Source organism: Stegostoma tigrinum, chromosome 9 (genome assembly GCF_030684315.1).
Source record: "Stegostoma tigrinum isolate sSteTig4 chromosome 9, sSteTig4.hap1, whole genome shotgun sequence".
NCBI classification, from domain to species: Eukaryota; Metazoa; Chordata; class Chondrichthyes; order Orectolobiformes; family Stegostomatidae; genus Stegostoma; species Stegostoma tigrinum.
The window spans coordinates 63,770,991-63,798,635 of NC_081362.1; the positions used below are offsets into that span (position 1 = coordinate 63,770,991).

Sequence of the window (27,645 nt, forward strand, 5' to 3'; positions counted from 1 at the left end):
GTGAGAATTAGGATCTGGAGTGGGTCCTGGCCTGAAATTTAGAGGTCCAATGCTCTGAGGCAACAAAAGCCACCATGGAGTTCAAACCAAGTTATAACAACTGTGCTTCTATTCTGACAGAGCAAGAACTGCAGATGCTGGAGTCAGAGTCAAAACAGTGTGGGGCTGGAGGAACACAGCAGGTCAGGCAGCACCAAAGGAAAAGGAGAGTCGACATTTTGGGTCGGGACCCTTCATCAGGGCTGGGGAGGAGGAAGTGAACTGGGAAATAAATAGACTCTTATTCTAACAGGCTCAGTGCTCCCTTCTATTTTTTGCTGTTCACATTGAGGGGTTCACAACAATTTTCAAGCCTTTATATGGGAAAAATATTTGGCAAGCACCAATCAAAATCTGAGAGTTGTGTTAATATTCTGGTGAATCTGCTCTGCATTCCTTTCAAAGCTGAAATTTCCTTTTTAAGATATAGTTTTAGGTCTGACCAAAGGTAATTCAGTTCCCGTCGTTGTATCCCTTTCTGGCTGTTCCAACAAATCTTTTTCACGTGTAAGTCAAAAATGTCAAAATGTGGGAGCTAATAACAAGGCTTTCTTGAGTGAAAAAAAGTAGAATTTATGACAGACCAACCTTCCAAAAAATAATAAAAATATGACACCAGACACAAACACAGATAGTAAAATGGCAAGTGTCTACTACAGAAAGGAATAGGTAAGGCCACACAATCCTTAGAGCCTTTGAGATTTTCGAATTTTATTCTGAGATTACAATTGTTAAGTTGTTGATTTGTATCCTCATCAGTGGCTTAGTTTGTCAATATTTATGAGTTCTCAGTGAATGGCTACTTCCACAATTTGTTTCATCATCAGGGGCTGTTTTCGGATATAATGCGGAGGAAGAAGGGAGCAAGAGAGAGTTCCAGCTCTTGCTACAAATTGATTTTTTTTTCTCATCTGTCAACTGCTGCTCAAACCAGCGACTGAAAAATGAATCATTTGTTTAATTCCAAATTCTTTGTCCTTCCAAGGTGGCCAACTGGCAGGTGAGTCCTTTCATTTCACAATATGTGAAATTATTGTTGCAAAGTTTGCAGATGACACAAAGATAGGTGGCAGGACAGGTCATGTTTAAGAAGCAGGAAGGCTGCAGGAGAACTTGGACAAGCTAGGAGAGTGGGCAAAGAAGTGACAATGTGGGAGAGACTGAGGTAATGCATTTTTGCAGGAAGAATAGAGGCATAGACTATTTTACAAATGGGGAAAGGCTTCAGAAATCTGAAGCACAAAGGGGTTTAGGTGTCATAGTTCAGTTCTTTATTTCCAACTCCATTTTGTCCCAGTTCTGCCTTTAGATGGCTTACATTAGGATTATAAAGCAAAGTTTGACACCAAAATATATGAGAAGATACCTAGGTAAATGTGAAAAAGTCAGTTTTAAGAAGAACACCAAAGGAAGATAGTGAGGTTGAGAGACCGAGAGAATTAGAGAGGAAATTCCAGATCTTATGGCTTGACAGCTGAAGATACTGTGACAAAAGATGGAGCAATTGAAATGAGGGTTCTAACAAGGCTGGAATTAAAACATTGTACCTACCTTGAAACATTATTAACCGGAAGAGAGTGCAGAAATAGTGAAGGCTAAGGCCCTGGTGGGATTTGAACAAAGGATGAGAAATTTTACAAAAACAGAAGTTGTTGGAGAAGCTGAGGAAAGGTTACAGGACCCGAAAGGTTAACTCTGATTTTTTTTTCACAGATGCTGCCAAACCTGTTCAGCTTTTCCAGCAACTTCTGTTTTTGTTCCTGATTTATAGCATTCACAGATTTTTCAGTTTTTATGAGAAATTTTTCAATCAACGTAGTACTTAATTGTTTACACATCAGTGAACACAGGGGTAATGAATGAATATGTCTTGCTGCGACTAAGGACAAAGGAAGAAATCTTTGAATGACTTCAAGATTGCAGAGGGTGGAATGTGGGATGATTGCTGGGAGTGCATTGGGATATTCAAATCTTGAGGTACTAAATAAATGGATAGGTTTTTTTGTTAAGTGCTTCTTGTTGTTTACAATTGTAACGTGTAATTTTCCAGTCTACCTCCAACTTGCTTCTCATATCTCTGTAATTGGCTTTGTTTAATATTAAGACCCTACTTTCAGACTTGACCACATTACTCTCAAACTTAAAGTGTAATTCTATCATATTATGATCATTCGTGACAAGATGATCCTTTACTATAAGATTACTAAAGAACTCTTTGGCAATACATATTGCTATATATTTTACTGAAGCTTTTTCATTTTCCACTCAAATTGATAGGAGACCAGAATAGAGGGGAAGCTGCATAATTGATAGAGAGTTGAGAGTAGACGAGAGTGGGCGGGCTGTGCTGAAAGTAACCCATTTTATGTGACAAATGCACTTAGAGGGGTGAGAATGGATTGGCTGAGCTAGAAGTAACCCATGTCATGACAGGATTCTGGCCTGCTACCAACAATCCTCTCATTTTCCTATCTTGTTCATATCTCTGCCTCTCTCTCCATTCCGACTTCATCTATTGGCTCACGTCTCTCCCGCAGCAACCGCCCTTCCAACACGCCCCCCCCCCCCACCCCCCACCGATCTCAGCTACAGCATAAATACCACATTTTCTCAGCTGTTTTTAGTTTTGGTGAAGAGTCACTGGACTTGAAATGTTAACTCTGCATTCTACCCATAGATCCTGTGAGACCTGCTGAGTTTCACCAGCATTTTCTGTTTTTCTTTCAGATTTCCAGCATCTGCAGTTCCTAGATGTGGTTGCTTGTGATCATGTGAACAGCCAGCACCATTTAAACTTGTCTGATTCAAGTTTAATGTCATTAATTCATTTGATTTATTATTATTTTAATCAAAATAAAGATTTTAAATGATTCATTTGATGAAGTGTCAGCTATTGGTTCTTCATTCTGAATACATACTGCTTCAAGTTTCTAAATCTACTATTAGTATTTAGATGCACACAGAAATACCTTTTACCCTCTCTGCATGGAACTTTTCCTCAAGCCAAATCTTCTGACACTGTTTATATGCACTCTGTTAATGAGGCAAACTCCTGTCCTTGAGAAATACAAGCAAGAGACTCATCAGTTGTACAGCACATCTTCAGCAGCCATTGCCGCCACGTGAAACAATGTTGAGACAATTTTATACAACCTCCATAGAATGTAACCAACGTACAGAAATTACTACACCCGAAACAGCCTTTCCTGATGCTCGATCTATCCTTCAAATTAAGCCCTTGTTAATTAGTTTTTGGATGATGTCTAAACTCTATCAGCCAAGAATTTATAAAGACACCTGGATTACCAAGTTTGAATCTTCTGAATTACAGATACCATGAGAAATGACTTGGCTACTAAAACTGCAAATTGTATGTTTCCTTTTTCAATGTGATGAGGAGTTATTTCTTACGTTTTTTTTGACAAAGTCCCGGTTACATCAATTTTTGGAGGATTTTTCCCTGCAAGCCTTCGTAAGTCCTCTCATTATATCTTACCAAACACGCTGCACTGTGCCCCTAAGGTATCTCTCACTTCCAATTCTGGCACCATCTTATTATAAGCTGTTCCCAGTACAACATGTCACTCAGTGGAACAAAGAAGAAGAACACCTCCACAAGGTCTTTACCAGGAATGGATACCCCTGCAGCATCATCCACAGATGCCTAGCCAATAGACAGTACAACCAGGACACACCAAAACTGGGAACAACAGCCACCATACCAGATATAGAAAACACCTCAGAACTGACAGCCAGACTACTCAGACCACTAGGAATCATGACAACGCACAAACTGACAGACCCAATAGATACCATGGACAGGATGAATGTAGTTTACACGATACCATGCAGAGAATGCACAAAACACTACGTGGGACAAACAGGCAGACAACTAGCAATCCACATCCACGAACTAGCAACCAAACGACACAAATAGATGTCCTTGGTTTCATTACATACAGACGAGAAAAATCACACTTTCAACTGGGACAATATTACTATCAATAGGACAAGCCAAACAGAGCACAGCCAGGGAATTCTTGGAGGCTTGGCATTCATCGGCAGACTCCATCAACACATACACTGGATTAGACTCAATATATCGACCATCACAATGCACAACTGGAACTGGCACCTACCGTAAGCACAAAAACCAGACCGTATAAATTTAAACCAGCACAAGACAACAGTACTTCACAGGAGGCTCCACAGCACTGAGGATTTCACCTAGTAAGGGGATGAAATGTCAGCTATCAAAGCTTCCAGCTCAGCAAACAAATCAACGTTTACAGGAGTTTAATACTCTGATGAATATGCTAGTCACAAACTCCTTTAACTGTGTCGTGATAGACAGCACTTTCACTTTGTATGTAGAACAAATTGGATAATATGTGCACCTTGATTCACCAGTAATGAGAGTTGACATTAGGTTAAAGGATAGAAAAGTACTACTTGCTTTAGTTTTGGTGATGACAATGCACTCAGGTCGTTATCAAGAGTTTCTTGTAAAATTGCTGCATAAGCTATTTCAAGTGCTGATATAGTCTCCAATGATGCTGTGAAGTAAACCTTCTATGAAAAAAATGAAATTTGACATTGAGCGTGATAAAGCACTTCTGTTTTACCATTTATATTTTACTATATATCATTGGAGAGCCCTATAATGATAGACAAGTTTGATGTTGTCTAACTTTAAAATTATTCATCCTCAGTTTGCACAATGAATTAATACCTTGACTGAAAGAGAAAAAAAATGACAATTCTTTATGCTCTCTGCCCTGCTCATTGTGTTTCAGACTTAAAATCTAACATAGAATGTGCTGTCCATCAATCTTTCCCCCGTTTCAATGCAGTTTCTACAACACATGCAGGAGAGTGCCAAAGAAAATGCTAAGTTTTGGAATGCATATATTGCTTGAGTTCCTCTCTTGTCTTTTACTACTTATCTCCCAATTTGGTTGCCTCCAGCTTTGAGTGTATCTTCTATAATTAATTCATAAAATCCCATCAGATGACTGTGTTAATACCATTCCTTTAAAAGTTTAAACCAAAGTAAATTTTGGGTCTGAAATTTTTGCATCAGAGAATTATGCCAAAAAAGGGCAGTACCTTAAAGCGAATCCAAGTTGCAACACATATTCGGGCACAGAAACTGAAAATAAAAAGCAAAAACCTGTAATGGTAAATATTTCTCAGATTAGAATTGTCATGAAAGGTCGTTGTTGTGAAGCTTAGCTTCATTTCTCTCTTCATTGACGTTTCCAGGCCTGAGTATGAACATGTTCTGTTTTTGTTTCAGAATTACAGCATTCACACAATTTTGCTTTGCCAGTCTGATCATAAAATGGGAGAGGACATTCAAACCTAGTTTACTATCACTACGAATTTTAAATGGCCACCTATGTTTCTGCAACATCTGTTTGATTTTCATCAAGCACTGAAGTTGTTGGAGAGGAAGCAGTTATTGTTTTGAGTCTAGTGATCCTCCTGTTCTGAAAAACATCAATTTTTGTTTTTGTTTCAGATTTCCAGCGTCCACAGTTTTTTATTATTAAGATCAGTTTTCATGTTTACTTTCTGTTTATATCTCTGCTTGTATCCTTTGATTTCTGATATTGCACATTAACACTACTCTTCAAATAGGCTGCCTAATTTGACCTTTTCTTGAACATTTAGGAATAGCAAAGATGAGGGATCCGACTGAGTTTTAAGTTTAAAGTCTATTAGAAACTAAGAAACTGTGAAATGACAAAAGCTTATTTTGTTTGTCAAGTCTGATACTTTCACAGACCAGACAGATCTGTTCTACATTGATTCCACATTTTAATTCCTTAGAAAGAACCATTCAAAGATCTTAAAAAGTTCTCATGTTCTGTCTTTTCTTGAAAAAGGACATTGGATTAAAAATGTGTTTGCTGTTATTGTGGAGAGCAATGTTCTAACTCAGGATCAAATATGCCTGGTACTGATAAGGCAGACAGCACGCAAACTTGGATACATCATTTGATAAAGTTGAAAAAAAGGTTTCCCTCAGTGACTTATATTGCAGGAATTTAGTCACAAGGGTATAATGGAGCACAGCTGATGGGCAGGAAGGTGAGAATTGAAGAGCAATGATATTTAAAGAATGAAGTTCTAGAATTACCAGAATCTCAGTAGGAGCACACAGACAGCTCACCTGGAGTGAAATGATTCAGATGTATCCTACCTTCATCCTCTGCACTGCCTCCTTCCAAAACGGTCTTTATAAACCTGTGGCAATGGCTACACTATTTTAGTAATGAAATTTTGGAAGGCACAGAAAACCAATCCAAACTTGAATACATGCTTCAGTGAATAATTTATATCCCGCCATTAGTAGTTCAAGGAGCAACAGAGTTGCATGAGAACATTGATGACTCTCTCACAATACTTCCAGTGGCAATTTGCCTTTCATTATTGGCCCAACAACCCTCGTGTGATTAGGTGACAAAGGCGAGTTTCCGATAGCAACTCGCTCTGGTTCTTCCAGATTGTCTAACAACAATGTGAATACCTCTATTAGACTGCCACTGGACAAAAGTCTCAAGGCTGCACTTATGATAGTACGCATTCATTTGTCTGGACATGCTAATGTACTAAATGCATGTTAATAAAATGCAACACTTGGCAACTCTTGTAGCTGTTTCAGTTAACATATAAATCCACGGATCAACTTGCATGCCACCGGTGGCTCCCTGCAGCATTTGGGGTCTCATGGCCTTGAAGGAGCCACATGCCCTTTCATTCTGTTGTCTTCAGTTGGAGACCTTTACTTTCCAACAAAGAAGGCCTCCACCCACCTCTCAAATCCAGAGGAAACAGGCTTATATTTACAAAGTCATGTGCTCCTGTTTGGAAGAATCCAGTTGTGCAAAGATTGTGGCAACAATGATCTTGACAACTATGAGCGGCACTGTCCTCATCCTGCTGTTTATTTGTAAGTTTTTGCTGAAGGAAGTGACATAGTTCCGTGACTACTTCCTTGGTGAAACCAAGGCAGCTCAATCATTGCTCCTGGTTGACGCTGTAGTGGATGAGAACACTTGGTGGTTTGACCCTTCAGTGGAATGACTATTTGCTCCTCCCACTGCAGACCTAACTCTTTCTTCAGTTTGAACTGTATTTCACTGACAGAGGTCCTGCAACTATGAACTTCATAATTATAAGTGTTTTTTTCTGAAAACTCCTCTGCCCTTTCTGTTAGGATGCAGCAATGCTCCCTTCTAAATCCAGCAATTTACCAGAACACTTACAGATGCACATCACAGTACTTCCACAAATCTTTCAGCCATAATACTAGGCCAAAAGCACTTCACCCACACGTTGGATGGCTAAGTCTTAAAACCACATTCATGGGGAGTACTTCCTACAGAATTCATTGGACTTACTGTGATCTAGTTTGGCAAATCAGCCTGACAGATTGTTCGACGTCATGATTGAGACAATGTAAAAACTCCCTGTACATGTATGGCATGCCCATGCTATTGCCATTCCCATTGCTGGCAACAATACAATGGGTCAAGGTCATAGAGACCCTACAGTGTGGAAACAGGCCCTTTAGCCCAACAAGTCCACACTGACCCATCCCCCTATAACCCACCTAATTTCCATATCCCTGAACATTATGGGCAATTAAGCATGGCCAATCCACTAGCCTGCACATCTTTGTGCTATGGGAAGAACCTGAAGCACCCAAGGGAAACCCACACAGATAAAAAGAGAATGGGCAAGCTCCACATAGACAGTTGCCAGAAGCAGATTCAAACCCGGGTCCCCAGTGCTGTGAGGCAGTAGTGTTAACCACAGTGCTATTGTCAAAGACAGTGTGCCTGTGATTCTGAAGGTTCTGGCTCCATAACATGGCTGTAGTGGCATTCTGCATCCACTGTACCTGTTGTGGCTTCCTCCACATTGGGGAAACCAAGCGGAGGCTTGGGGACCACTTTGCAGAACACCTATGCTTGGTTCGCAATAAACAACTGCACCTCCCAGTCGCGAACCATTTCAACTCTCCGTCCCATTCCATGGATGGCATGTCCATCCTGGGCCTCCTGCAGTGCCACAACGATGCCACCCGAAGGCTGCAGGAACAGCAGCTCATATTCCGCTTGGGAACCCTGCAGCCCAATGGTATCCATGTGAATTTCACAAGCTTCAAAATCTCCCCTCCCCCCCACTGTATCCCAAAACCAACTCAGCTCATCCCCGCCTCCCTAACCAGTTTTTCCTCTCACCTATCCCCTCCTCCCACCTCAAGCTGCACCACCTTCCTATCTCCTAAACTCATCCCGCCCCCTTGACCTGTCCATCCTCCCTGGACTGACCTATCCCCTCCCTACTCATACTCACCTCTACAGGCTCCATCCCCATCCCTTTGGCTTGTCTGTCTCCTCTCCATCTATCTTTGATCTGCCTCCCCCTCTCTCCCTATTTATTTCAGAACCCTTTCCCCATCCCCCTTTTCTGATGAAGGGTCTCGGCCCGAAATGTCAGCTTTTGTGCTCCTAAGATGCTGCTTGGCCTGCTGTGTTCATCCAGCTCCACACTTTCTTATCCCTGAACATTGTCATCACCAATTCTTGCGGGACTGGGATTAGCCTTATGTGGTATAGTTTGAGGCCCTTATATCGTCCAATTTAATTACCTTAAATACGATCTACTTAATTTTGAAACAATCTGCAAAGACGTGGTCAAGAAAAGGAAATAGGTAATATTAAAATAGACGACAAATGGACTATTTCCTTTTACTCGTTCATGGAATATGTGGCTTGGTAAGCCTGCATTAATTGCATGACTTGGAGCGAAATTGCTAGGAAATAAAGGTCAAGGTTTTAAGGTGATGTTAAAATAGCCTTGATGAGTTGCTGCAGCACACCTTGTAGGTGGTAGACTGTTTGTGTCAATGGTGAAGGAGGTGAAAGCTAAAAGTAGTGGATGGTATGCCAATCAAGCAGCTGCTATGTTATGGATGGTGTTAATCTTCTCCAGTGTTGTTGGGGCTTCTGATCTGTTCTTGTAGCCTTATGACCCAAAGGGCAGTTCAGAGTCAACCACATTGCTGTGGGTCTGGAATAACATGTAGGCCAGACCAGGTAAGGATGTCAGTTTCCTTCCCTAAAGGACATCAGTGCACCAGATGGGTTTTTCTGACAGTCGACAATGGATTCACGGTCATGATTAGATTCTTCATTCAAGATATTTATTGAATTCAAATTCCACCATCCACTGTGGCAGAATTCAAACCTGGGTCCCCAGAATATTATCTGGGTGTCAGGATTAACAGTCCAGTGATAATACTACTATGCCAGCACCTCTCCAAGGTCCCTTTGCCTATAAACAAACTAGTCCAATCAACCGCCTCCAACTGAATGTAAATGAGGTGGTTATTAATGAACAAATGCTGCTTGATGGCATTGTTGACGACACCATTGATGACTTTATTGATCTATAATAGACTAATAAGGTGGTAATCAGTGAGGTTGGATTTGTCCTTGCTTCTTGTGGAAATACCTGGGAAATTCTCTTCGTTGTCAGGTAGATGTCAGTGTTGTAGTCATATTTTGACAGCTTGGACAGTGACAGAGTTAGTTCTCAAGCACAAGTCCTCAGTACTATTGTCAGAATGTGTTGGGGACCATAGCCTTCGTATGTGTTGGTTTCTGCTGGAGACATATGGAATGTCAGGAAGAGATTTACCACCATTTGATTTTTCTTGTTATTAGTTGAAGCCGCAGACACCCTGTGGGTGAGAATGCAAGACAGGAATGATTTTGAAAGCTTTGAAGAGAATAAGTAGTTGCGATCCAGAATACACTACCTGGAAGTGTGGTGGATGAAGGTTCAAATGAGGCATTCAAGAGGGCATTAAATTACTTTGATTAGAAACAACATGCAGAATAACAAGTCGAAAGCAGGAGTACAACACTTATGCATATTCAGGGAGTTCTACAAACCAAAGGGGCCAAGTAGTGTTAGTAATACAAATTCAGGACCCTTTAATGATAAACCAGAATAGCTTCAATCTGCTTCCTAAGGCCATCAACTTACAGAGATTCAATTCACAGAAATTACCCCTTCATATCAAATTTAAAAGTTATGTTTTCCTGTAAATGTTTAGAATTTTTGCATGAAAACTCACAAAACTGAGAGCTTAAATCTTCTCAGCTCCTATTAACTTTCAGATTTCTAAACAAACTTTCTGTGGAAACTGCACCAATTAAGCTTTTCTATTGAGATGACTGTGTTTTCCCTGAACTGTCCTCAACTCCTTTGAAAAGAGAAGCTAAACTAGTCTTTCTGTCCATAATCATAGAACATAGAACATTACAGCACAGTACAGGCCCTTCGGCCCTCGAGGTTGTGCCGAACTGTCATACCGATCTCAAGCCCATCTAACCTACACTGTTCCATGTACGTCCATATGCTTATCCAATGACAACTTAAATGCACCTAAAGTTGGCAAATCTACTACCATTGCATCAGGTCTGTTCCAAATTAATATAAAATACTTCCAATGGGTTTTCTAAACTAAAATCGATCTTTGATTATTCTGAATTGAAAACAGGCTTTCAAGATTTATCCACCTGTCACAAATCACCACAGTATGAACAACTTTCAATTAACACACCACAAGGGTGTACTTCAACTTGCTTTCTGAGGAAAACTAGAACAATATCACTGTTTCACAAGTACTCTGACATTGATTTTCTTTTAAAGAAAACCTTCACAAAGTATGAGCCATATTGATCTGCCTCTATGGTAACATTTGCATTCCAAAAGTTATGTTAATATATATATAAATCATGCAGTTTTCAAGATCCATTTTCTTACATACTTCAGAGAAGGATGGAGCTTCGTTTTTGTGTGAGCACACAGGCATTAGAATACTTGAGCTTAATAATTTAAGTGAAAATAATTTTGGCTTCAAACTGAAATCAGCTCAGCTTGAACAGGTTCTGTTTTTGTTCTGTAAATTATCTTTATGCCAGTGGGTAAATTTCTTGTGATGAGGTGCAGTGTTGCAGGGAGGAAGATGAAGAAGAGGTCTATGCAATCATTCTCGCTTGCATCTTGCTTGACTCTAGACTTCACTGAAATGGAGTGTGTGGCAATTCCACTGGTGAGCAGCAAAACTTTTGTATATCAATGTTAGATAAGGAAAGGATGGTGACAAATTTCCGAAGGCTGCTTCTTGGAAATATTCACCCCAGATTTGGTTTCACAGTTGGCAGAGGCTTTTGTGTGATTAAAAAGTCCAAGAACAACAGTTGGTGCTATTGCTTGAATTTTTTCTTTACTTTCCGACAACATGAACATCATGTCTGTTATCCATCTTAACGGGTGAAAACCACACTGCAGCTTGGAAGAGACAACTAATAAGTAACCTTGCAATACACTTCCCTGTGGCATGCATAGAGAGACTTCGTTGCAGGTTCTGGAAACAGACATGTCTGCCTTCTTGAATAAAATCATCATTACAACATTTCTGAAATTGCACTTCTTTGCCCAGTTGAGGAAAATCAAGTTGTGTAGCTGCAACAGAAATATATTGTGACAGCACCTAAGAAACTACAACTGTTGTTGCCGGTTGTTAGATCCCCTATATTCTTTCCACTCACCATTTGTTCTTTATATCAGGTTTTTCATGCTGTACTGTTGCCTTCAGATACCATTCGAATGCTGCTCTTCCCTTGAGTTCTGACAAACTTGCTTGTGTAAAAGTTTTGCACCTTTGCTCAAGTAGTCCTATACCTTTTAGTCATTGTTGTCAAAACAGTCAATGTTTGCTGGTTGAGATGCTAAAGACTTCTTCAAAAATGTTTGTTATAATGGACTTCAGTATTGATCAGGCACTATTCGATTGACTGTAATTTCAGATGGCTGGAGACTGAAAGGGTGGCAATGAGTTATTGATTGTGAAATATCACCTTGGTGAGATTGTTGAGATGCCAACTTTAATTTTCTTGCAGCATTGCTTCCGTTGTTCGAGGTCTAGACTGATTGAGATTTTTGAATAAGGTCCTGGTTCTGCATCTCATCACCAGAAATGGTCCATGGAACCAGGCGTGAAGGGCCTCAGTTAGGTGGAGGGAACAGAGAAGTTGTGAGAGTTTTCTTCAAGCAGAGAAGATGGGATTTGCAAAATCATGAACCGTTTTGACTGAGTAAATGAGAACCGTTTTCTCCTCAGGTCAAAAACTAGGGATATAAGTTTAACAAAATTGTAAGAAAAAGCCAGGGCTGAGGTATCTTTTTGTATTATGTTTTATTATAACCTGTAATATACAGCCTGAAAGGGTCTTGGAAGCAGATTTTACGGCAACAATCACAAAAGAATTGGGTTAAGCACTCGAAGGAACAAAATTATAGGATTGTGGGAAAGAACAAGGCTGTGGGACTGAATGAGTTGCTCTTTCAAAGAATTGGTATAGCTACAAGCCAATGGTCTCTTTCTTTGTTGTACAATTCTATGATTGTACGATGAATCTCATTTCCATTTTCATTAGTTCAATGCTGTTTTTAATCATTCTGAAACTAATATCAGAATGGCCAATCATACTGGAAGATGCCTTTCAAGGCCATTTGATTACAGGTTGAAACATATTATTCTAACTTTGTGTAGATTACCCCTGAGGCCATATTTATAATAATGGGAAGGATATTTCACTGCATTTTGAAGCTAATACTTCTAACCTTATACCAGTTGCTGCTAAGGCGACAATTATTTTAGTAGATAAATCTTGGAATTTTGGAAAGTATTTGAATGCATTGATGAGAAAAGGTTGCACCACTGAGTGACTCTTCCATTCGCATAATTAGATTTGAGAGCATATGTGCAATCAGATTGAGTGCATTACCTCTCATATTGGCTGCTTTGCCACTTTTATCCATGTTGACACTGCTGGTCCTCCACAACAGTGCCTCCTTTCTTCTGCAAGCATGAACCGACCCCGTCAGGCTGCTACTTGCCTTTGCTACATGCTCTCCAGACAGTTCCAGCTTCCTGTTAAGACTTGACGCTGGTAACTGGGCACCGATTCAGCTCCAGAGATAATAAAGTGTGGAGCTGGATGAACACAGCAGGCCAAGCAGCATCTTGGTCCTCAGATGCTGCTTGGCCTGCTGTGTTCATCCAGCTCCACACTTTGTTATCTCGGATTCTCCAGCATCTGCAGTTCCCACCAATTCAGCTCCAGCCCAGCCAGGCCATGTATATTTCAAAATCTCATTGTGACACTGACACAGCTGTCATGATCTGAAAATTATCCAGGCATTGAGTTTCCAAATCACAATTGAAAATTATGAATAAAAACTGAAAGAACTGTGGATGCTGTAAATCAGGAACAAAAACAAAGTCGCTGGAAAAGCCCAGCAAGTCTGGTAGCATTTGTGAAGGAAAAAAACAGAGTTAATGTTTTGGGTCCAGTGACCCTTCCTCAGTAACACAACTGAAAATCATGCCCTTTGTGTCCTCTGTAACCTATCACTATTTCCTCACAATCTTGTGATCATGAATTTAATATAAAGCTTCATGTAATAGGTGTCCTTCTATGACATTTTCTGTCCAATAAGTGACCCACCACTTCCCAGTGCAAACAATTTAAGGCAGGAGGGTTACAGATAAATTCTGGTGGTTTGGGTCAAGAGAAAGCTAAAATGCAATGGTTCTATCATCATCCACAATCCATCCCAACTGCCAATGAAAGGATGATGATAAGCTGCATTTTTGAATGCAATTGAATGGTTTTCTTGCCATTTAAGAGAGAGATTCAGTTGATGAGATTGCTGTGGATTTGGAATTCTAAACTAGATAAATTTTTGCGTCAATCCAGTAGTTTCGTGGTCACCATATTTTGTTCCAAGTGTGAGGCATGACTTCACCCTCAGGATTGAAAGTATGTCTGCAACAGCACACCTAACATGATGAGTCGCCTCTGGTTTGCAGTTTCTTCAACATCATAGGGTACGGCTATAAAGGTTGGTTCTTTCCTCGAATCCTCATTTTTGTACTGACCACAGAACAATTCCAGCATCGAGGGGCTGTTGCATTAAAATCAGGAGTTAGGGAAATTACTACCTTTTTCCTTTGGTAACTAAAGAACACAAAGGTTAATGTAATAAAACAAACTGTGGATGCTGGAAATACGAGACAAAAATAGAAAATACTGGAGGAACTTACTCAGTCTGCCAGCATCAGTGGAGTGAAAGCAGAGTCAACATTTTGAGGCCAGTGACTTCTTCAGAATTTAGAACAATGAAGTTAAGATCAGCTGACACAGGATTTGATTTCTTTTGTTATTTCTGAATAGTCAATGCGATAATTTGCACATTTTATTAAGGGTCAAACAAAAACAGGTCCACAATAAGAAAGGTGGTTACTAAGAATGTCTAAACGAGAGAATATCAATAGAAAATTCTGGAAAGACTCAGCATAAGAGGCAGCACCTGGACAGAGGTTTTCAACGCGAATGTGAGTGCATTTTTCGTTTTGAGTTCAGATTTCAGCATTTGTGGAGAGAGACCTTCAGGGTCAATAGGCTAGCATTGTTTGTTTTTCGTGCAGATTTCTAGAATTTGCAGTACTTGGTTTCTGTGTTCTCAGCAATGGAATTGGGGGAGGGGTTTGCGCAGAAGATAAATTTAATGAAATATAAATTGTTCAACAAGTTAACTCTTTTGGCAGTTAAAACGTTTGCAAAAACTTTTAAATAACAAATAAAATGAGTAGTTTTGTCTTAACTCAATGTCCTGATGATTGGTGTTGACATTATAACAATCTGATTGGCTGAGATGGAGCCCATGCCTGTCGAGAACGGATGTTTGGCCTTGGTGACGATCATTTCCGGTTGGTGACCTGCTCCTTTTCTCAGGCCGAGAAATCCAAGATGGCGGCCACAGAGACGGAAGACGTTCCAGCCATCCCCAAGTTTTTAATGGACTGTTCAGCGAAGGATGTCGCCTTGGTACGATATATACTGCACGTTGTGTTAATTTTCTGCTAACTAATAGGGTGGGGAACCCGTGATCAGTTTGGTTTGTGTACCCCTCAAGAAGCAGTTTGTCTTTCTCAGACCCTGGGAAGGTTGCTCTGTAAAGACCAGGCCTGGGGTCGTGTCCTCCGATCTGCTGAGACATGGTGTTTCACCGGTTCGATGAAAGGACAAGCTGTGAGGCGGATCTATACGAAATCCAAGGGCGATCGTATTTAATTTTCTCTCCTATGACTTGTTTTACATTTGTGTTGTTAACTTGCCGGACTCCGCGCTTCCTGCTGTTGACTTGAAGTGACAACCTCGTCAAAAACAAATTCTTCGACATCCACTCTCATGATATGTAACTAATAGTTAATTATCCCGAATCCGAATTCACAGGAGCTGATTGATGACCGGAAATGATCTTTCGGAGTTAAAATGTTCATGTTGAAGTATCGGTCGTTCACTGTTGATTGGACACAATCCAAATGTTTGTTCTAGCTCTTCGGAAGTGTACAATTTGGGTCTTTTACCACCCCATATGAATGGTTCAGTTGTGTAGTTTCTTTTTCCCTCAAGTAAACTACATTAGCATTTGAAGCGGGTTTAAAACCTCGTCGACCTGCCAAGAAACTTACTGTGCCCGCGTTATGTAAAAGGCGTTTTATGGGTGAAGACTTAATGTGTCCAGGATGCCATAAGAACTTAGATATTTTGATTTGTAGTTTTTATAAGGTAGGCAAAATATTCAATTTGGTTCAGTTGGTTGCAGGTTAATGTTGGTCAGGAAGAAGAGTCAACCCCAGAACATAAGAAAGAAAACCGATATCCTGTAAGATGTCAAAGCATGTTGTGGCCAATTTTTGCAGTGTTGTACTATACAAAGTGTGGTTGTCAGTTGCACGCATATTGAATGCTTGAATTAGTTAGTGTTTTGGTGCTGTTCATGTTCAAAGGATTTTTTTGGTTCATTTTTAGGATTTGCATGTTGCTAGCTTGAGCAGCACTTGCTGCTCATCTCAGGTTATCCTTGAGATGGTCTGTTTTATGTATGTGAAACCAAAGTACCGTTAAGGGACAGAGTTCCAGCATTCAAAACAATGATATTTTAAAGCCATGAAGGTGTACAAACAGAGAAAGGCATTTGCTCATCAAATCTGCACAGATCAAAAACAAAAATACGAACAATTTTCATCCCGCTTGCCAGCACTTAGCCCACAGCCATATATGCTTTGTCAAAGCAAGTGTGTGTCTAAATACTTATTAACTGTACAGGGATTTCTGTTTCAACCACTGTCGGAGGCAATCAGCTCCAGATTCCTCCCACCCTCTGGGTGAAAATAGTTTTCCCCACATCCCTTCTATACCCTTTACCTTTAAGTCTGTGCCTCCTGATCATAGATCTCTCAGCCAAGGGAAAAAGTCTATGTTGTCTATGCCCCTTGTAATTTTATGCATTTCAGTAATGTCCCTGCCTTGGTCTGTTCTGTTCCAAGGAAAACAACCCCAGTCTTTCCAATATCTCTTCATAACTAAAACTTTCCATGTCAGATGGGAAGTGACTTTGAGGGGAATGCAGATGCTTAGTGCTCCCATTAATTGCAACCCTTGTCCTTCTACATAGCTGTGGCTCTGAGTTTGCAAGGTGCTGGCTAAGGAATTGTGAATTTCTGTTGCGCATTTGTTAGATTGTACACACTGTTCTGTGTGGATTGAACTGTTGGAGGAAGTGGTAGGTGCAGGTACAGTTCCAACATTTAAAAGACATTTGGACGGGAAGGATTTAGAGAGAAGTGCAACGAGTTTAGCTGGGGAAACTTGGTTGATGTAGGCAAGTTTGACTGAAGGGTCTGTTTCCATGCTGTATGACCCTACGACTCTATGCTGCTACCAAGCAATAGTGGTGAAAGAAGTGAACGTTCACAGATATGGTTCTGCTTAGTCCTGGAGGGTGTCAAGCTTCTTAAATGTTGTTGGACTTGCAGCCTTCCATTACTGTTAACCAAGATGTTTGGAGAAATTCACGGTATCTGAAGACCAGCCTTGGGAACTTCCCAAAACCTGAAACAACGCACAGTCTAGTTTAATGTCTCATCTGGAGAACAGTACTGTTGACAGAGAATTGCTCCCTCTTGGGTTCAGTGGTTAAGGAGTGTGGCGCTATCTGGATAGGATTAATTTAATTCAGAAGATTAAAGCTTCTGGCATACAGTGTGATAGACATGGGACTTTCAGGAAGTTGAGGCTCTTTGGATTCCGGTAGTATTGGTTATAGGCTATGGGAAGTGGTTGAAGGGTTACTGGAATAGCAGCAACAAAGTAGTGAGTGACATCAATTTTGCAAGTGAAGGAATCAGTGAAACCTGGGGGCTTTTCTCAGTATATACTGAAAAATTAATTCCTGAGACATGTGTTATGACCCATCACATAACTATCTCATTTTGAGGGGGAATATTTAAAGATCTGCATGGAAAACCTGTAAAAATAGTCACATGGAAATTCAAGTATATGTAAGAAGTTGGTGGCTTAGCCCGAATTGTAATAAAATGTAGTTTCTCCAGAGACATCTTGCACAGTGCTAGTGATTATTTTTGGGTCCTCTGTCATTTGGTCTGCAATTTACAACGTGTAGGCATTCCATGGGCAGAATAGCTGTAACCTGCATTCATGGAAAAAAAAAGAACGAGTTTGGACTTTGACTGTATAGGTTTTTTTGGAAAAATTCTGCAGTCAGATCTTGAAGCAAGTGATAGACCTTTCTTCGCATTAAATCTCTGATTTCATGATGCCATGAGAAACATTCCAAATCATTGAGGACGTTAATAGGGCTCAATATATATTCCAGTTTTATTCTCAAAAAAAATTATCATTTTCAGCTGAGACATTTTCTCAAACTGGAGAGGAGTTTGGATCTATAATTAGCTGGATCAGATGAGTGCGTTAATTATGAGCCAAGCTGATATTCAAGTTCAAAAATTTGTATTGTGTTGCAAGTACATTTATAAATTCTGAAGTCAGTCAGTCCTGAATTGGAACGTGGCCTGATTGTATAATGAAGTCAGGATTGTCTCTGAACCTTATCTATTATCAATTGTCTCTTGCGATCATTGAAACATTGATGTCATCGACTGTTGTATTAATCTTTTTGTTTGAATTCTTCCAGTTCAACTTTTCATATTGCCCACAACTTTGAGTCAATTCAGCAACACCCATTTGTGTTACTATGGAAGTTTTTATTCCTTTTAATGACATTGATACCATTGGCCATGTCATCTTACCCTGTCTTTGTAATACGGTTTCACTTAGCAGAATTTTTTCGATCAGTTTGACCCACCAATTTTTAAGCAATGGTTTATCCCCTAATTCTGTGTAACTACTTTGTCACTAATCTACGTTAATTTTGGATGTTATTTTGATTTCCTCAATTGCATGGCACTCCTCAGTGAAATTATACATCCCATCACTTTCTGCACTTGGCGAAAGATATATGTGGACTTACTTTGTCACAATCTTTTCAGATCAGATTCGGGTCGGAAGGCAGACATTTATTCATTTTCATTTGGTCATTGCAGATGGGCAGCTGAGGCCTTGCCTTGCCTTGCGCACGTCCTGTACAGTGTAACCTGTATGTCTCGCTCTATATGATCCTGAATGCCCTTGCTTACTATGATCTGTCTGTATTGCTCGCAAACCAAGGTTTTCACTGTATTTAGGTATACGTGAAAATAAAGCAAATCAAATCTTTAATTAGACTTGAGAAAGTGATGAGCTGTATTCTTAAACAGCTTGAACCTTGGGTGTAGGTACACATGGAATGCTATTCAGTTGGGAATTCCAGAGTTCAGACCCAGAAATGGTGAAGGAACGGCAGTTATAATTCTGAGTCAGAATGGTGTTGATTTCAAGGAAAAATTGGAGGGAGCAGTGCTTCTGTGTATCTGATGTCCTTGTCCTTCACCAGACTTGGCCAAACATGCTGCTTCATGTTAACGGCAATCACTGTGACTTCCCTTCTGGAGTTAGTCTGGTCTCTTGTCCATATTTTGATGAAGGAACATTAGGAGTTGTGGTCCTGATGGAACTCAAAGTTGAATGTCAATGAGCAGCTACGTTTTCTTGATATCCTCCTGTCTGTTGTGCAGACCTCAGATCTCTGCATGGCAGCAGCTTCTGGAACCCAAAGTCGGTGTGTCAGCTCTCAGAATTTCATAGCTTTGAGGGCAGTTTTCTGAGTAGGTTATTTCTGAACATTTCTACTTGACAGCATAGCTTTGACAATGACCAGCTTCATAACCTTGCTGAGCATTCAGAATCGACTGGTTGGGCAGTAATTGGCTGGTTTGGCTTTGTCCTGCTTTTTGTACAGGACATAGCTCAGCAATTTTTGACATTGCTGGGTAGGTGTAAATGTTGTTAAGCTATTCCAGTGGAACTCCTCGGTTTGAACTTCGAGCAGACCAGGATTATCAGTTTCGATATGCCGGAGGGTTCCTCACTGAATCTCTCTCTCCGGCTGCTCCCTCAGGTTGTACCAGAAATTTTGCACATTAGGTACTCTCTTCAACCTGTGCTGGTTTACAAACTCCATATGTAATTCATGACTAATACTGCTAACTTTGATCAGTTTGAGATCACATTTCCATCTTTCACCCTTAGCCAACCAACTCTCATGCAAAGTGGCTTTGGCATAACTGGCGCACAGCACCATAACTTCGATCACCGGGCAAGGAGACAGGTCCCAAATCCACACCAGAAGGTGGAAACCAGCATGCATGAGCATTGCCAAAGTATATATACTGTACAAATGATTTGGAACCAATGAGTTAACAGCCATATGACTAATTAAGGTACCTGTTTTCTCTGTACAAATATTGATCAAACTTATACTGATATCCATGCAACAGTCATTGCAAAATTGTGTGAACTGTGTCATAGCAGATAAAATTTGTTTGAAAATATGAAAATCTTTGTGAAAATAATATTCAGGCATCCATTCCATTAAGAAAGGAACTTGCTGAATCAACGATTCGTTTGATTTAAAGATCAAAAGAACCGGTGAAACATGTCATTGGAGTTGGATAGAGTCATAGTGCATGGAAACAAGTCTTCATCCCAACTTGTCCATGTTGGCCAGGTTTCCTAAACTGAACTAGTACCATTTGCCGGTGTTTACCCCAATTCTGTTGAAATCTTTGCTATCTGTGAACCCAGCCAAATATCTTTTTAAATATTGTAATTGTACCTACCTGGAGGCATGGAGATAGGGATGATTCTTCAGTAAGTTTTAAATTTGAACAAAGGTACTATTGGGATGAAAGCAATGAATCTTTCTGTCTGTTTTTTTGTGATGAGATCATTCCAATATTTCCTGTGTAGTATTGTGTAGTTTATACTTTTCACTGGTGATAGTAAGCTTTTACATTCTTGGTTAAAAAGCATGTTGGTGACCTTGTGCATGTGTTCAGTGATTGAGCTCCTTGGTAATCAATCTGGATCTCGCTCTGGGATTAGACTTGTCTCGTATTACCATCAGTTGGGATGACAGTCTAAATGTTGTTATTATTCTGGCTATTGGTTTGGCATTTTTGGAAGAATCTTAACGTGTAATGTAATATCAGCAATAAAGCAGTCTCAAAATGTAGACCGATGGACTGCATTAAAGTTGGGTCCCAGTTGATGACTGCAGGTGTAAACGTGGATCAGTGATACTGTTTTGAGCCTGAATGAAGTAATTGGTTCAAGTCCCATTCCTGGTGCTTAGGAGCTTGAGATTTTGGAGCCGGAGTATGCCACTTGGTCCCTCAAGTATGCTCTGCTGTTAAATGAGATTGAATAATCTGCATGCTCCACCCCCAAGTAGCCTTTCATTCCCTTTTTTAGAAACAATGTATCCACCTCTGCCTTAAAAACATTGAACGACTATTTCCTCTGCATTTTCAAGGAGAGTTCCAAAGACACTCACTTCTCAAATTGACCATTTTTTTTTCTTTTTCTCTGTCCAACCCTTAATTTTAAATTCTCCTGGGGAAGATACATTCCATCAAGCTCCAGTCAAGACCCTTCAGGATCACGTATGTTTCCATTAAGTCCACCTCTTATTCTTCTAAACTCACACTAGTCTAGCCTCCCCAGGCATCCTCATTAGACAACCTGCTCATTCCAGGTATTGGTTGTGTAAATCTTTGCTGAAATGCTTCTGACATATTTACGTCCTTCCTTCAATAAGTTAACTGATGCCATACGCAGTAATCCAGTTTTGGTCTCACTAATGCCCTGTGCAATTGAAGCACAACCTCTTACTTATGTCTTCAAATCAGCTTGCAATAAACATTCTGCTGGCTTTCCTAATTACTTGAAGCTGGATATCAGAGATCCCTTGGCATTGCAACATCTAAGCGAATTGGTTATTTACTTTTTTATTTCTTCCTGCCCAATGGACAATTTCACAACTTTTCCACATGAAACTCTGCCAAATCTTTGTCCAGTCACTTAAGGAAGTTGTCGAAGAATGTTATTGTTCTCTTCACATTTGTCTACTTTTTTCCTCTGAATTGTCAGCAAATTTATAACCCACAAAGGTCCTTCACAGTAAATTGGTTAGCAAGGTTACAGCATATGGAATAGAGAGAGAACTAGCAATTTGAAGACAGAACAGGCCCGAAGATAGAAGACAGAGAGTGGTGACAGCCAGTTGCTTTTCAGACTTGAGGCTTGTGATCAGCTGTGTGCCATAATGATTGGCGCAGTGTGTCACCAGGATCAGTGCTGGGTCCATTGCTTTTGGTCATTTACTTAAATGATTTGGATGTGAACATAGGAGGTATGGTTAGTAGGTTTGTGGAAGACACCAACATTGGATTTGTAGTGGACAGTGAAGGAGGTTACCTCAGAGTACACAGAACCTCCATCAGATTGGCCAGTGGAGATTAATTTAGATGAATGTGAGCTGCTGCTATTTTGAGAAAGGCAAATCAGGGTAGGACTTACCGATCAGTGTCTAAGGTCTTGGGGAGTGAACAGAGACCTTAGAGTGCAGGTTCATTGTCCCTTGAAAGTGGAGTTGCAGGTAGAAAGTATAAATAGACAAGGTCTTTTTCCTGGGGTGAGACAGTCCAAAACTAGAGGGCATAGGTTTAAGGTGGGAGGGGAAGCATTTAAAAGGGACCTAAGGGGCAACCTTTTCACACCAGTGGTGCGTGTATGGACCAAGCTGCCAAAAATAGTAGTAGAGGTGGTACAAATACATTTAAAAAGCATTTGGATGGGTATGTGAATCGAAGTGTTTAGAGGGATATGGGCCAAATGCTGGCAAATGGGACTAGATTAAATTACGACATCTGGTTGGCATGGACGAGTTGGACCAAAGGGTCTGTTTCCATGCTATATAATCTATGAATATCTTTGGTACCTTCATCACAGTCATTTATGTCAGCTAAAAAATGTTGAGGTCCCAGGGCTGATACATGTGTGCACACAATCCATTGCATCTTACAACCAGAAAATTACTCACTTATGCATTGCATACCAACAGTCCAGTCAACTGAGCTAATCAATAACCCAACTTCTGAAATAGCACCTTATTCAATCAAGTGTCTTCTGGAAATTGAGCAGTTAAGGACTGACATTGAATATAGTGCTGTGGAAGTGCTTTACGTACAGAAAATAATAGTACTCAGCACAGTTGAAATTTGTTCATCGGGTTCTTTGCTTGTGCTGGTCAACTTTGTTTCGTTTTGGTCACTTGCAATGCATGAGTTTTTTTGCTACCCTTAAGAATTTACCGTTTGTAAATTGGCTGCAGTACCATGACGTTTCTGGATGAACAAGAAATGCAGTATGCAAATATATCTTTGTTCTTTGACTTGCCATAACCTCCATGGATTTGGATTCTTGCTCTGGTGGTACAAGAACAACAGTTTGCTGTCATGTATTTTATTTTGATGGTCTAGCAGCTTGTTTTGAGTCTAGAATGGTATAAAGTATGAGAGTTGAAAGTCTACTTTGGAGGAGATGAAACTATATTCTCAAGAGCAGAGACAAGTCAAGTTTTTATGAATTATTTAAAATTTTGTAAAGGCTAGAAAGACTAAAAGGAGGAAAAGACAGTTTTTAAAGCTAAAGGATCGATCACCTGGTGGGTACAGATTCAAGGTGATTCCTGAGATAATTAGAGGAGACTTAAAATACTTCATGCAAAGAATGTTGGTACAGAATACACTGGCTGCTAAGGCACTGAATGCTGATTCAGTACTTGTCTTCAGAAGTGAATGAGTTGAATGCTTCAGAAAAAATGCAGCAATATCCAGAAGGAACAAAGGAAATGGATAAACTCCTTCTTCTTTGAAAGAGTTCAGTGGTCTTTGGCAAGTGACTACCACCTATGTTGAACAACTGCATATTTTTATTGCACATTGAACTTGGAAAGATGTGCCAAGGCACTTAATAGACCACTAATTCAGGTAAATACAATCCAAGATCCAATTAGCTATTCTGATTGCAGCCATGGATGTTGATGTTGGCTTCCTTGAGCTATCTGTTGTGGTTGATTGGCTCAGAAAAATGCAACTTACTTGAAGTTTACAGTGAATATTTGACCTTTTATGCTTCCTGCACAACTAATGAAATTGCTGAGTCAATTTCATGAATTTCATTTTTGCACTTGTATGTATGTTTTAAATACTAGATTCTTGCAATAGATACTTATTTATGCCATCGTTGTCTTTCTTTAGAACTGGCTTCAAGCAACAGATTTGAACAAAGATATGTACCAGCATCTTGCCTATTACGTACCAAAGATTTACTGTCGAGGCTCTAACCCGAATCCACTTCATGAAGAAATGTTGGCGCAGCATCTTCTGTTGGGGCCAATGGAATGGTACCTGTGTGGAGAGGATCCAGCTGTGGGAATAAGAAAACTTGAAAAGGCAAATAAATCTTCTCAGCTGTGTGGGCGTGTTTTCAAAATTGGAGAGCCAACCTATTCATGCAGGTACAAAAATCCAAGCACATTACGAGCTGTTGAATTTGACTTATTTTCATTTATCATATTGGCAAATATTTGATAATAAAAGAAGGAACTAAATCACCATGCACTATTGTTCATATGTTGGCTTGGTCATAACATTGGCGATGATCCTTTGTTGAGGAAGGGTGCCAACTATCCACTATGCTTACAGCTGCTCAGATTTTTTTTTGTCGGCTTTTCATTGGACAATTGTGACACCAGTGGTTTGATCAAATATAGCCTCCTCTGCAAGGAATCTGGTGTGTTTGAGAGCAGGAAGAATGATAGAATGCCTACAGTGCACAAAGAGGCTATTCAGCGTATCAAATCTACACTTATCCTTCAAAGAGCATCCGACCCAGGCCTAGCCCCTGACTCTCCCTCTCTCTCCGTCTAACTCCACATTTACAATGGCTAACCCATGCAGCCTGCACATCCCTGGACCCATGGGACAAATTAGCATGGCTAGTCCACTTAACCTGCACATTTTTGGACAGTGGGAGGAAACTGGGTCATTGTGGAAAAACCCACGCAGACACAAACTCTGAGCTTACAAGGTGTAGAGCTGGATGAATGCAGCAGGCTTAGCAGGAAGGCTGACGTTTCTGACCTGGACCCTGAAACGTCAGCCTTCCTGCTGTGATGATGCTGCTTGGCCTGCTGTGTTCATCCAGCTCTACACCTTGTTATCTTGGATTCTCCAGCATCTGTAGTTCCTATTATCTCAGGCACAAACTCTACTCATACTGTCACCAAGGCTGGAATTGAATCCAGGTCCTTGGCACTCTGAGGCTAACCACTGAGTCACCGTGCTCTCTCCTGGTCTGTGAAACAAGTCTCTTCAACAAGTAGGATTGAAAAATTCCCCTGAAACAACTCTCAATTAAGAAGTGTAAACCTGGAAGTAGATTATAATTGAATTATTTTTAAATAAAATGCAGAAGACAAAATGAAAATTGGAAAGAAGGATGGGGTGAAGCAAGTGAGAAAATGTTTCAAAACCACAGTCCATAAAACTTTATCCACTTGTTTAAGTTGGCTTTCCAAACTCTCCAAGACAAATTTGTTATGATGGAGCAGGACTGTGCACTTGTAAAGCTACAGTTTCAGAGCCAGAGATGACGTTGGCAGTATGACTCCTCTATCTCCACGCCCTCAGGAAGAACTTTTAATTCTTCCTATTATTATTTTGGCCTCTTGAACGTGACTGATTTTGTGTTTAATCACCACACCATTGGTGGCTTGCGTTCAGTTCCAAATGCTCAAAGCTTTGGAATTCCTTCACAAAAGTTCTTTACGTTGCTGACTCTTAACTTCTGAGAAGGATTGAAGGGTCTAGGCGCGAAACGTCAGCTTTTGTGCTCCTAAGATGCTGCTAGGCTTGCTGTGTTCATCCAGCCCCACACTTTGTTATCTTGTTGACCAAGCTTCTGGTTACCTGTTCCAGTATCCCTTCAGGTGACTTAATATTAAATTTTCTTTGAATTTGCTAATGTGAAATGCCTTAGGATGTTATATGATGTTTAAGGTTTTCTGGAAGTATGATGTGGTGTTGGTGTGCTGAACCCACTGAAATATTTGAAGACCAAGTAGAGAATTGATAAATCAAGAGTACTGCCTGTGAATGTTTGGTCTAATGTTCAAGTGAGTTGTCTGCATCCAAATTTTCCGTAATTCATTCTAATATGGCAGAACAACAGCACAATAGGCATTTGTATAACATCTTTCAAAATTCAAACATTCCAAGGTGCTTTACAGGAACATTATAATGCAGTCTTGATCTTGAGTGATATAACTAAATTTTAGGGAAGGAAGTCACAAGCTGGGTGGAAAAGTTATATTTTAGGGAGAAAGTGCTCAAGAAGCTGTATTCTGGCAGCATATGCGGAGAGAGAAACTGAGTTAACATTTTGAGTTTGCCATCACTGTTCTTTTGAAATAAAGATATCTGGAAAACTGAGATTTTATGTTGTAAAAAAGGGGTTGGAAGTGTCTGTGAAAGAAATTGTAAAGGTGCTCAGAGCAAAAGGCAAGAGAAGTATGAATGGCATTAGAGAAGAGATATATATTTGGTAGGTGTTTATGGCAGAAAACATGTCAGTTGGACCGAGAGCAACTCTTGTAAACAGAGTCACTGTCGATGAAGGAAAGTAGAGGTAATCAGAATGGAGAACTAAGTTCAAGGCCTGAAATTGTTGATTTGAATGTCAAATTCTGCAGTCTGTTGAGAGCCTGTGCAGAAAATTAGGTATTGTTCCTCCAGCTCAAATTGCTGGAGCACAAGAGCAAACTTCGGTCAAAAGTGGTAGCACCAATGGAGCTATTCCCAAATTGCATTGCCTGCCCAATTTAGTTTGACGTTTCCTCGGTGCAGCAATCATAGAAGTGAGCATTTTTCAGCTAAAGTTGCTCCTTGTTAGTCTCCAAAGAGAGAGAATTGTCCCATGTTGAACTTATTTTCTGTGCAGATATTCCAGTATTGGCATACACTTTGACAGTCAAAACTTTAGCATCCTTTACTCCATCATACTGAAGATTTGGCTGATTGTAACATAACGAGTATTTCTTCAAAAATATTGCTGCTGATGTGATGTCATTTTTACTAATTTAAATGAACTGTTCCCTTTGGCAGCATCTCACTGTTCAGTTTTTAATTCTGAGTTGACCTTGACATTTTCATTTGGGGATGTGATGCTCCAGGCTTAAGAATATGGAGTGTAAATATGTGGCACAATATTCCTAAAATGCATGAACATCAGTACTGAAATTTTTTTTCTCACTTGTTCACTTGCAGTTTATTCTAATTGTTTGAAGACAAAAACAAGGAGACAAATGTTAGAAAGTTGAATCCTGGGAATTGATTGTGTAATTTTAAAAAAAATGTGCAATTTCGAACCTTAAAGAATGTATTAATTTGCATTATTTAAAGAAAGAATGTGCTTTGCAGGCAGCCTGATGCAACATGTGATAGAGGAACAAACGATAGGCATTCTCAAACTTCCTTTGTTGACTGCCTTTTAAATTGACTTAGTTTTCATCTGTCCGTCAGCTTGTGCTTTGTTAGTAATCTACATCTTTAGTTCCTGATGTTAAATATTAATACGTAGAATTCAGGCAAACCTGAAATAAAATATATTGTTTCTCAACAGTAGTGCTTGCACAGATACATAGTATGGGATGCCTGTGATAAGGGATCTTGCTTTCATTGAGATTGGTGCAGGTTGTGAATCCTGTGTTTTGTTTTCCGGTCATATTAAATTTGACGGCAGTGCAATTGGTTATGTAATATTAAGTTTGTAGTACTTAGAACAATTCAATTTCTTTCCCATCTTGCAACTGGTCAAGGTTTAAATAAAAGCTTTGTCTATTGTATTGGAAACTCGGCAATCAGTGTTTGTTTTCTGAAGAGGGGCTTATCTTAAAATAGTCATTTCATACACAATTTCAGTAAAGTAGATGACACTGGATCATCTTTCAGTCATTGACAGCACTTTTATCTTTGGGTTACATGCTTTTAGGTTTGAATTCCACATTGGAGTCACAGATAATAAGTCAAGCATATTCAATTCTGCATGAGGTGTTTGCCTGATGAATGATTTTTTTTTAATG

General features: G+C 39.9%; 1 protein-coding gene across 4 annotated transcripts in view; it reads left to right on the forward strand.

Annotated features, from left to right (window-relative positions):
* The first annotated feature begins 14,918 nt into the window (after positions 1 to 14,918).
* ubr2 (ubiquitin protein ligase E3 component n-recognin 2) overlaps positions 14,919 to 27,645 on the forward strand; it is a 136,977-nt gene continuing 124,250 nt past the window's right edge. For 2 of the 4 annotated variants that reach the window (XM_048535650.2, XM_048535651.2), the window contains exons 1-2: positions 14,919 to 15,023; positions 23,762 to 24,021. In XM_048535650.2, coding sequence (XP_048391607.1) covers positions 14,946 to 15,023; positions 23,762 to 24,021 — 338 coding nt within the window. In that variant the 5' untranslated portion in view covers positions 14,919 to 14,945. Of the gene's footprint in view, positions 15,024 to 19,688; positions 19,880 to 23,761; positions 24,022 to 27,645 lie in introns of those variants that run through there. The other 2 variants (XM_048535652.2, XM_059648602.1) reach the window with 2 other exon arrangements.